Source organism: Onychostruthus taczanowskii, unplaced genomic scaffold, assembly GCF_017590055.1.
Source record: "Onychostruthus taczanowskii isolate IOZ18803 unplaced genomic scaffold, ASM1759005v1 scaffold14, whole genome shotgun sequence".
Taxonomy (NCBI): domain Eukaryota; kingdom Metazoa; phylum Chordata; class Aves; order Passeriformes; family Passeridae; genus Onychostruthus; species Onychostruthus taczanowskii.
This window is the reverse complement of record NW_024498573.1, coordinates 6,992,700-7,003,165: the sequence shown is the minus strand read 5'-3', so window position 1 is coordinate 7,003,165 and position 10,466 is coordinate 6,992,700. Positions and strand designations below refer to the sequence as shown.

Here is a 10,466-nt window from a genome sequence, read left to right as displayed (position 1 = left end):
TTTTCTAGAAAGCATTTTAGCTTAAATGGGGCAAACTTTTCCACTGTAAATACTGTTTTCCAGGAAAGGGTTGCAATTTCAACATTGCCACGCATATGCCAAAGATGTGTCTACATGAAAGGCCAAGTATTTTAACATATATACTTTAGGTCAAGAAATAAACTACCTTCCAATGGTGGAAATTAAAATTTATGCTTCTCTTGATTACAGAAGATGATAAATCATGAGTTTCTCCTAAGTTCTTAATATCTTAAACTAAGTAATATAGCACCAAGAGTCAGAGTGGTCAGGCCCTTGGGTGAGAGGAAATTAACACCAACAAGGAACCTAATAATCATTGATCCATCATTATTTAATTATGCTTGGACAGCACAGACGGTGTGTTCTGCCAGCTGAACCCTCCCGTGGCCGGATTAAGATGCCTGTCAACTGTATCTGATCTGCAAAAAAATACTGCTGCCAACCAGCTTGGAAAGGCCACAGCACATCCTCCTTAATGTCAGTTGTGTTTACACCAGTGACCTTATTTTTACTGCCCCCCCTTCTGAAACACGGGGTTATTTATTCCTGTCATGCTTGGCATGCAAACCCCTCTGGTGGGTGCTGCACGAGCGGGGCTGGCGCGTGGCTCCCACCTCTGCTCCCTGGCCAAGGGGAGCCGGCCCTGCTTGCCCCGATGGCAGGGACAGGCAGGACCGGGATGGCCAAGGGGAGCTGGCCCAGCTTGCCCCAGTGGCAGGACAGGCAGGACCAGGATGGATGGCCAAGGGGAGCTGGCCCAGCTTGCCCCGATGGCAGGGACAGGCAGGACAGGGATGGATGGCCAAGGGGAGCTAGCCCTGCTTGCCCCGATGGCAGGGACAGGCAGGACAGGGATGGCCAAGCGGAGCTGGCCCAGCTTGCCCCGAGGGCAGGGACAGGCAGCACCGGGATGGTGGCACATGGCCCGGTGGATCCTGGTGGCTGCTGCCGAGCAGTGACGGGCCCGGTGCGGCCCAGTGCTGCCCCGTGGTGTGGTGTTTCCCCACCGGAAGGTCTCAGAGGCCACCCAGGAGGTCCCTATGTCGCACTCGCTCGCCGCCGCCCAGGCCCCGCTGGTGCTTTGGAGACCACAACAACCCCGCTCCGCCACACGGTCCTGGCACTGCCCCGGGGCGCGAACCGGGGGCCGAGCAGGACAGGGAGCAGACACGGCACTTGCACGTACGCACAGGTTTTCCCGGCGGCAGGAAAACGTGCCTTGAGCGCGTTCCCGTTGGCGCTGGATGGGGACGGAGCGGGACGAGGACCGGGACCGGGACAGGGGGCGGAGCCTGGGCCCGAGCGACGGTGACGTGTCTGTTGGGGGCGTGGCCTGCGCAGCGGCGCTATAAACGCCGGCCGCCGAGCCGCTGTCGCTGCCGTTCTCTCCGCCCCGTGTGTCTGTGTGTGTCCCGGCTCCCGGCCGCAATTCCTGCTGCGCCACAGCCATGGCGGCGCTGACGGTGAAAGCCTACCTGCTGGGCAAGGAGGAGACGGCCCGCGAGATCCGCCGCTTCACCCTGCCGCCGCCCGCCCGCTACCGGGCCATCTACGACCGCGTCGCCGAGCTGTTCCAGGGGCTGCTGCGGGCCGGGCCGCCGCCCGCCTTCCGCATGCACTACAAGGGTGAGCGGGGCTGGGGCCGGGCCCGGGGGTGGCAGATCACGGGGCTCTGGGTACCCCGTTCCCCCCCGTGACACCCGTCCGGGCCCCTCATCCTGCGCTTCGCCCTTTCCAGATGAGGACGGGGACCTGATCGCGTTTTCCACCGACGAGGAGCTGGAGTTGGCGATGCCCTACGTGCGGGATGGCGTATTCCGTGTTTATATCAAAGGTACGGCCGCGCAGCTCCGGAGGGCACGGCGGGTCTCGGCTGAGCGCTTCCTGGCAGCGCTCCCAAAGCGGGAGAAGCCGGCCCTGGCCCTTGCCGTGTCCTCGAGGGCCTGCTGGAAACTGCGGCCTCTGCGGGGGAGGTTAAATAAAGGGCAGTGTAATATGACAGAACATGAATTTGAGGTGGGATAAACAAACCACAGGTTTCCTCCTGGCCCTATCAGCTGGCCCACTTCGAGGCTCTGTTGTCATTCTCGTTCCCTGGATACACTCAGCTAGCACTGGTATCCCAAATATTCACAACGTGTTAGCCTTAATTCCTCATTCCCAGTGGATAGCTGCTCCCTAGTCTGTTGTGTTCAGGTAGAAGCCCTCAAAGCTTTATCTGCAGCCCATCTAATGAGCCACACCTGTTGTCCCCGTTCTCATGTTATGCTTCCTGGCATCTGCATTCCTAACCCTGGAGAAGTCCAGAAACATTTTGTTCTTGCAGTGCTTAGGAAGGTAGGATGAGAAGCCAGATGAGGTGGTGCAGTACTAATCTGAATTAAGCATGCCAAGAGATATTTAGGATAAGGTATGCTTGGTTTCAGTAGAAGGTATCTTTGCAAAACCTCTTTGCACATGGTTTAAGGTCTCTTACATGAGCCCAGCTTAGGTTTGACAGCCAGTATAAAAATAAAGTGACCTAGTAAGTCAACACTGCTCTGATGGGCTGTTTGTGCTTCCTCCTCTGCCTGACTTCCAGGCTGTAAATAGTAACCTGATCTTGATGTGAGTTTCCTTTCCCTAACAGAGAAAAAGGAGTGCAAGCGGGAGCACCGCTCGCAGTGCAGCCAGGAGCCTCCCCGCAACATGGTGCACCCCAACGTCATCTGTGACGGCTGTGAGGGACCTGTGGTGGGCACCAGGTTCAAGTGCAGTGTCTGTCCAGACTATGACCTGTGCAGCACCTGCGAGGGGAAGGGCATCCACAAGGAGCACAACATGGTGATGTTCCAAAGCCCACTGCTTAATCCATTTGAGGTGAGCAAAATCTATGGCAGGGAACTGACGAGTGGGAGAGTCCTCAAACTCAAGTTAGGAGTTTCAGTTGCTCAGAACCCAGTGTCACATGAATGTCACTCTTTACAGTGGCTTCCCCGAGGACGCTGGCTCCGTAAAATGCGCCATGGTGTTCCACCCTTCCCATGGATGCACTGCTGGGGGTATCCTGGGCCTGCAGCTCCCTGCCAGAACTCGGAGCAAGCTGAAGCCACTGCTGCAGCCCCCAGTGCACCTGCTGCAGAAGGTGAGAGGAGACCTGGTAGACAAGGTGGTGGTGGAGCCTCAGACCAGCTGAGGTTCTGCAGCACAGGGTAGAGTCTGGGTGGGAAAACAAACAAAGGAACAAATCTAATTTGCTTGAAATAATTGGCACCTTTCAGCACTAAGTATGATTACTTTAAGGTGTGCTTGGGTCCATGCAGTCAATAGGATAAAGTATCTGGAACCCAACCAAGTTGGGCTGGCAGGTCAAGCATGTCACTATTCTACTCCAGATCTGCCTTTCAGCATGGGTAATGAGCCATAACAATGCTAATGCTGGCTTTCTGTTCCAGAGGTAGCTCAGTTAGTTTCTCTCTGTAGTGCTTTGTTCTGTAATGTATGCGAGTGACAGGAATGAGCGCTAAGCTCCTGTGGGGACACACCCTCTGCAGGTGCCCTTTCCCTCGGAGCTTGTGTGTGCTAACAGAAATTGTTTTTCTAGAAGCTTCTACTAACAGCCAGCCTCAGGACCCCAATGTCACCTTCCTAAAGAATGTTGGGGAGAGTGTTGCAGCTTTTCTGAGTCCCCTGGGTAAGTGACCTACAGTTTGTTACCAGTCCCTGAGACTGGCTTACAGGTCTGTTGAACAGGAGCAGCAGTCAGTTGTTGTGACTGGTCTTGGCACTACTCCTGTATCCTAAGCCTCAAAGGCTTAATTTAGACTTGGATACTAATAATGCTTAGGCTTAGAACAGCCACTCAGTACCTTTTCTGTGGGAGAAAATGAGGAAAGATTTCATTTATGTGTCAGCACTGTAACTTCAATCAGTGGTGACTCTGGATTTCGCCTGGTTTATGTGGACATATTAAAGAAGGCTTTGCATTTTAATTCCTGCATGTTACATGGCAGATTGTAGGATGACAGAAACCTTAAGACTGTAGAGTATGATTGATCCATTTAGGACTGTGCTTTGGAAAACCCTCTTAGGATTTTGTCCATCTCAAATGCTTTTCTAGGTATTGAAGTTGATATCGATGTGGAACACGGAGGACAGAGAAGCAAAGTGACTCCCACTTCTGCCAACCAAGAGAACACCAATGCTGAGGCACCCAGCAGTGCTCCAACCCAGAATGTTCAGACCAAAGCAGACTGGAATAACACAGAGTCTGCTGCACAAGTAAACGTCATTGCAGAACAGATGCAAGACATGGTGGTAGATCCTGCGCCCACACAAATGGAAGATGGCATCTTCCAGGTACAGGAACCATGACAGTAATTGAATGCAATCACTTAGCATGCACTGTGGGAGTGAATATTATGATGAGAGCAGATTAAGAGATTTACAGCAAAGGTGGTGGGACTTCTTGTGGATGTAATTCTTTACATCGAAGGCAAGTAGGAGTGTGCATACTGCCTGGAAAGCACTACAGCACCTGGACCCTTTTTTTTTCCACTTTAGGAACACAGTGAGTCTAGCAGTTCATCGGGGGGTGAAGAGGACTGGACCCACTTATCATCCAAAGAAGTGGATCCTTCCACAGGTGAACTGCAGTCTCTGCAAATGCCAGACACAGATGGTCCCAGCTCCCTGGATGTGCCTCGGGATCCTCCCCAGCCAGGACCTACAGGACTGAGAGAAGCTGCTCTCTACCCACACCTGCCCCCAGGTAGGAGAGTGTTTCAGCAGGTTTCATAGCTAAGAGTAACTCTGGCTTGGGAACTGTCTCAGGATCCTCCCCAACCAGGACCTACAGGACTGAGAGAAGCTGCTCTCTACCCACACCTGCCCCCAGGTAGGAGAGTGTGAGCAGGTTTCATAGCCAAGAGTAACTCTGGCTTGGGAACTGCCAGCTTGGCCTGACACAAGCAGACTTGTTTTAGAGGTGGTAAAAACCAAAGTTGTGTAAGATAGAGCTAAACTGTCCCTGACCTGGCCAGGTTTGGCAGCTCTTGCACCCTGTTAGACATGATCAGGTGGTTCCTCTCTTGAATGTGGGCTGATAAGTCTTAACCATGTGTCTGACCTTGGGCTACTATGCCATTTGAGCAACACAAAATAGGTGCTGTCCTCAATCATGTCCTTGCTGTGTACTGCTCAAGAGAGCCTTTTAATGCAGGATGTGGACCAGTACATCCTGTGGCTTTAGAGCAGCACTTTGCTGCTGGGAGCCAGTAACAGTATCCAAGGCCCCTCAGCTGCCATCAGCAGCAGAGTCCCACAGCAAGGCCAGCTGAGCCTGACTAAGCACTTTCCTTAGCTCTGATTATACATTGTTTATCTCAAACATCTGCACTCCTGGGAGACAAAGAAGAGCATGTCTCCTCTCAAAGAGTGCTATTAAAGCCTTGCCTGGTTTTCCAATTACATGAAATAGCTGAACTCTATTCTTTCCACAGAAGCTGACCCTCGCCTCATCGAGTCTCTGTCCCAGATGCTCTCCATGGGCTTCTCTGATGAGGGTGGATGGCTCACTCGGCTCCTGCAGACCAAGAACTGCGACATTGGGGCAGCACTAGATGCCATCCAGTATTCTAAGCAGCCACCTCACTTGTAGTAGTAACATAAAGCACTTTTCTAGCTGAAAGCAGACAACGCATCATGAGCTGTTGTGGTTCATCGTTCTTCCTACTCTGGGTTTCTGTCTCATGTTCTTAAGTACTTGTAGAATGGAGAAAAAATAAATACTGCTGCATGTCATGTGTCTGTGGAACATTTCAGTATCACAGCTACGTTATTTATGGATGAGGCTGAAAACATGGACTCCCTTCCTGCACATACTTTGGTGTGCACCTGGGGCTACACTTAGGAAGAGGAATACAATGCTTTGCTGGCTCTGGAGCTTGCTTACAGCTCTGGAAGAAAGGGTTGCTATGGGAGATTTCAACAAAGATGTAGTTTGGGGAAAAAGAGCTTTAGTTTTGAAGGAGGAGTCAATCACAGAATTTAATTGTACAGGCCAGGAATCCTTAAAGCCTGGGAGCTTTCCCCAAGCTGACCCAATTCCATTCCTATTTCTAGCTGCTGAGGTTGCTAGACAACCCTGTAACCTGAGAGCAACAGTCTCTTCTCCCTCCTTCCCTTCCCCCCAAACAACCATCAAGCAAGTAAACAACTTTAATAGTGCAGTTCTCTATGGCTTTGAGTGAAATCACCATTAGTTCAAAAGTGTATCAGTAAACATAATCTCAAATGCATTAGAGCCAAGAAAGACATGCCAAAGATGCCTGAACTTCAGAGATCATCATCAAACTCCTCACCTGTGCAGAAGAGTTGCTCATGACAAATGTTGCTCAGCTTTGGTCTAGGGTAAGAGTTAACAAGGGTGTTTGCCCTCCCCGTGGTATCCAGGCAGCACCTTCCTGCTGCAGATCCCACCCTTAGCACCTGCTTGTGAGGTTCTCTGAGCACATCCTCAACTGGGCACCTGCTGCTGGGCAGTGTTGAGGCCAGATCCTCAGTGCTAGCAACACACTTTTTAAATTCAAACCCTGGATCCTGAGGCAGAGTTCTTCCAGCCTGTTCTGAGCACCTCCAGGCCCCACCAGCAGCTGTGCTGTCCAGCCCCACACTCCCACTGCCCTCCTGCAGTGCCATGGTCACTGCAGCAGCATTTTCACTAGAGCTGTCAGGTAATGAGAGAAATTTTCCCCACTTGGATGGTTTGGTACAAGCAGGTGGGGGCTGTGTATTCTCCTCGGGGACTAGAGTCTCACAGACAGCAGGAACCACACTGCCTCCAGAACCAGCATCTCCATCATGTCCATCAGGCACTGCTACAAAGCATTTCTTGAACTGTAAGAAAGGAGAGAACTTGGTTATAAATGCAGCATAAAAGCATTAAAGGTGGCACTGGCTTTGTCTAAATAAAATCTTTCTGAGAGGAAACCCCCACACATTTTTTTTTTCTCCCCAGCCATTCATTGGCTTGCTTGGAGAAGAACAGAGAAAGACTCATAAAAATTCAAAATGATGATGATACAAAAGAGGTCAGGAGCATCTTCTATAAGTAAAATACCTCAGTGGTTTTAACTTTTTTGGCTTGACAGACAAGCTGAGAAGCTCCACTTTCTTCTGCATGCTCTGGAACAGCACTGGAGAGGAAGCGCTTTGGGTGTTTCCTGGCCAAGAAAACCATTCACAAAGGGGACAGATTAGATCCACTGTGATTCTTTTCACAGATCACCAGAGAAGTTCATAAAATGGATGGCTCAATACCCCCAAATACCAAATCCCTGCTCAGCTCAGGTCATACACTGCAACTCGCACCTTTAGCTCAGATCTGAGTTGAGCTCCCTCCCACACCTCCAAATCAAGTGTCACCCCTCGGGGGCAGGAATTGCAAAACCAAGTTCTCTCTCTACCTTTGTTCTCCCACAGTGCTCTTTCTCTGGGAACAGAACTGTTGCCTTTCCAGAGCTGCCTCCTCCTCTTCTTCTTGATCCTCACTCTCCTGCTCCAGATATTTACTCCAGCGACTGCCTTCTGTCCTTCCCTCCTACAACACTGGAGAATTACTAAAACCAGCAAAACATGGAGGTTCTCATTTTTGGTATTGTTACACATGTGCTGAATGCCTCAAATCATGAATGAGTTTAGGACATGCTCCTGTATCACGTTCCCAGGTTCAGTCCCCAGTGGAGCAGGTTCTGTGTACACCTCTGTCTCTGCAGGAGCCTCTCTGACTTCATACATCATTTCAACTGTCTGCACCACATAAAGGGATCACTGGTTTCACCAGGATTCACCCAGGACAGAATGGGTTTGTATTTGCCTCAGCTTTTCAGGGATCTTACCTGCTGGACTGAACTGTCCTCATGCTGTGCTTCTCTATTTTTGCTGTCATTTACAGAGTCTTCTACACACCTAAAATAGAGGTTTAAACTACAATTTCTAGAACACGCTCCTGTCTGTTGATTTATAGGCTTCAAATCACCCAGTCATAGCACAAGGGATTGAACAGAAAGCATGGATAGGAACACTGGATAGAAGACATATCAGAAAAACCAGGACCTATGGAAAAACTTATGCTAAATGATTGCTTTACAAGATACTTTGCACAAATACTTGATTAAATCTAGTTACAGGCTCTAATTAGAGCCCTCCTTGTTGCTATACAAAGTTGCAAGTTTGAGTTAAAGCCACTAATTAAGAAATTATAAATTTAATTGATCACAGCTAGGGATATAACAGTGTTTGTTTGGTACAACAGTTTAAACTCACTCATTTTATCCCATGAAAGCAGGGAAAAGGGAAGTTGTTTCATAATGTTTTGAATTTCACAATTATTTGAGAATAAAAATAGCAACACTTTTTGATAAAGTGAACAATGAGTTTTCTTCCCCAAGCTTAACTGTGAAGCACTGTGTAGTTACAACCAAGTTATATAACCACCCTTGACCGATCTCTGAAAATAACTTTGAGTAAAAAGGAGACTGCACGAGTTCAAGACCACTTCAAGATTACATGAATTATAAACAGATTTAGAAATGAAATAAACAGGAAGGTGCTACTCAGATTTTCCAGCCCAGCAGGAATTACACTGAAGTGTTTACCCTGAACAAGTCTTTTAGAGATTCACAGTGTGAACCCCCTAAATGCCAACAGTCAGGCAGCAACTTCTTCAAATGGATGTTTTTTGAGGATGTAATGTGATGAGGTCTGTAATCTGTAAAAGGGACATCTCCACAGTCAGCTCATCAAACAGTACATAAGAAAGACCAAATAAAAAAAAATAATCAAAACCCAACAAACCCAAACCCTATTGTGCGCATATTAATGAGTAAAGTCCTGACCAACATATGCTATGGATCACCTATAATTATCTGAAAGAAATCCTTATCTAAAGAAACATGCTGGGACATGAAACCCCCAACAAAGAGCCTGTTCCTGTGAGGTGAGGCCAAAACCAGCACGGTCAAGGCTTCCCAGCAGGCCAGAAAGCCTTGCTGCGACATGCTCGGGCTGGCCAGCACGCACCCAGTGTGTGAAGATGCACATCAGCTGCAGCCCGCCAAACGCCGTGAGCAGGTAAAGGTTAAACTCTGTACCGGGATGTCCAACCCAGCGCCTCCTCCGCTTCGCCCTGCAGCAAGTTCAGCTTCTGCACGTGGCGCCTGCACTCCAGCCCCGAGCCCTGCCCATAAACCTGCACAGAACGAACGAGGACAAGGCTGAGGGAGCAGGCAGGGGGCACAGCACGGGGTGAGGGGACAGCCCCGGTGTCACCGAGGGCCGCACACGCGGCTGGGGGGGCAGGCCTGCCCTCACCTTCTGCACGGCCTGCCGCTGGCCGCACACGCTGCAGCTCCACCGCCGGCTGCGCTTGGCCTGGGAGGGCACAGAGGGGTCGGTCAGGGCCCGGAACCCACTGCCCCCGTCCCGTCCCGTCCCGTCCCCACCTGCTGCCCCTGGAAGCGGCGGCAGCAGCAGCACCTCAGAACCCAGAACTGCTGCGCCATTGCGGTCACGTGACCCCCGCGGCGAGCCGCCAGCGCCCCTCGGCGGCGGCACCGGGAACGGCACCGGGAACGGCACCGGCCCCGGGAGGGGCTCTCCCCTCTCACAAACCAAACGCATCAGGTCACCGGCCGAGCGCCCCTCCCGGGGCAGACGCCGCTTTGCCGGGGCCGGCTGGCGGTGCGTGCCCTCCGTGCCTGCAGCCGCAGCCGCAGCGGTCACGTTCGCACCGACCTGCAGGTGTGTCGGTCTGTGTCAAAAATAGGTTAGAAACTGGTGTAAAATAGTTGGTACCTGTTAAGCATTGTCAGTTTGGTTGTTATATTGTAAAAGGGGTTCAAAGGGCAGTTATAAGAAATACTGTACTCAATGTACCGTATTGCACCTAAGTAAAGTGTGCTGCCCCCCAAGCGAAACGAGCCAGCCTGGACAGAGCTGTAATGGCCAATCGAGCGCCTTAAACCTTCACGCAAATGAAGGATCCGAACAGAAACGAAAGGGACAAAAAACAGCCTGGAACATCGCATCTGAGCCAGTGAACCTGTGCCGCTCCTCCTGGAACATCGGGGACGTGGCTGCTCGAGAAAGAAAGAAGACCGCGCTGCAGCATCCTCGAGGGGAACGCTCCTGCTCGGCCCGCGGGTCCCCACGCTTCAGGCCTTGTTACAATAGATGTTGAAATAACTTTTAGTACTGGGAATGTGGTCCCGTTTTTAACAGTCTGTAAAAAATAAATCTACAGAGTAATAAGGAAAAGGGGGGAAAGAGGGGGAAAAATGATGAAAAAAAAAAAAACAAGGGGGAAAAAGAGGGGGAAGAGGGAAAAGAAAGGTGGGAAAAGGGGAAAGAAAAGAAAGGAAAAAATAGGAAAAAAATGAAGGAAAAAAGAAAAGGAGAAAAGAAAA

The 10,466-nt window shown here is 50.6% G+C and overlaps 2 protein-coding genes across 4 annotated transcripts; one reads left to right on the top strand and one right to left on the bottom strand.

The window, feature by feature from the left end:
• The first annotated feature begins 1,369 nt into the window (after positions 1-1,369).
• SQSTM1 (sequestosome 1) lies at positions 1,370-5,802 on the top strand. Of its 2 annotated transcripts, XM_041397543.1 has the most exons (8): positions 1,370-1,647; positions 1,760-1,855; positions 2,651-2,880; positions 2,989-3,145; positions 3,605-3,694; positions 4,121-4,359; positions 4,564-4,771; positions 5,502-5,802. In XM_041397543.1, the coding sequence occupies exons 1-8, from the start codon at positions 1,470-1,472 to the stop codon at positions 5,657-5,659; spliced, it is 1,356 nt and encodes a 451-aa protein (XP_041253477.1). In that variant the 5' UTR covers positions 1,370-1,469; the 3' UTR covers positions 5,660-5,802. The 2 variants fall into 2 exon arrangements, with proteins under 2 accessions (XP_041253477.1, XP_041253478.1); XM_041397544.1 differs by lacking the exon at positions 3,605-3,694 and having other exon boundaries at positions 1,374-1,647.
• Positions 5,803-6,027: 225 nt separating this feature from the next.
• LOC121332262 (MRN complex interacting protein) lies at positions 6,028-10,320 on the bottom strand. Of its 2 annotated transcripts, XM_041397546.1 has the most exons (7): positions 9,504-10,320; positions 9,373-9,432; positions 9,153-9,250; positions 7,899-7,968; positions 7,467-7,600; positions 7,121-7,223; positions 6,028-6,897 (listed from the first exon to the last, which is right to left on the bottom strand). In XM_041397546.1, exons 1-7 carry the CDS (start codon positions 9,561-9,563, stop codon positions 6,337-6,339), a joined length of 1,086 nt encoding a protein of 361 aa, XP_041253480.1. In that variant the 5' UTR covers positions 9,564-10,320; the 3' UTR covers positions 6,028-6,336. The 2 variants fall into 2 exon arrangements, with proteins under 2 accessions (XP_041253480.1, XP_041253479.1); XM_041397545.1 differs by having other exon boundaries at positions 9,373-10,320.
• Positions 10,321-10,466: the final 146 nt, after the last annotated feature.

Excerpts from the sequence above, each read along its gene's own strand:
- LOC121332262 (XM_041397545.1), bottom strand. The coding sequence starts at position 9,681 with ATGCGTTTGGTTTGTGAGAGGGGAGAGCCCCTCCCGGGGCCGGTGCCG. Across the intron at positions 7,969-9,152 it reads GCGCTGGGTTGGACATCCCG|GTGTGTAGAAGACTCTGTAA; the intron begins GTACAGAGTTTA and ends CCTCTATTTTAG. Across the intron at positions 7,601-7,898 it reads AGGACAGTTCAGTCCAGCAG|GAGGGAAGGACAGAAGGCAG; the intron begins GTAAGATCCCTG and ends CCAGTGTTGTAG.
- SQSTM1 (XM_041397543.1), top strand. The coding sequence starts at position 1,470 with ATGGCGGCGCTGACGGTGAAAGCCTACCTGCTGGGCAAGGAGGAGACG. Across the intron at positions 1,856-2,650 it reads ATTCCGTGTTTATATCAAAG|AGAAAAAGGAGTGCAAGCGG; the intron begins GTACGGCCGCGC and ends TTTCCCTAACAG. Across the intron at positions 3,146-3,604 it reads CAGTGCACCTGCTGCAGAAG|AAGCTTCTACTAACAGCCAG; the intron begins GTGAGAGGAGAC and ends TTGTTTTTCTAG.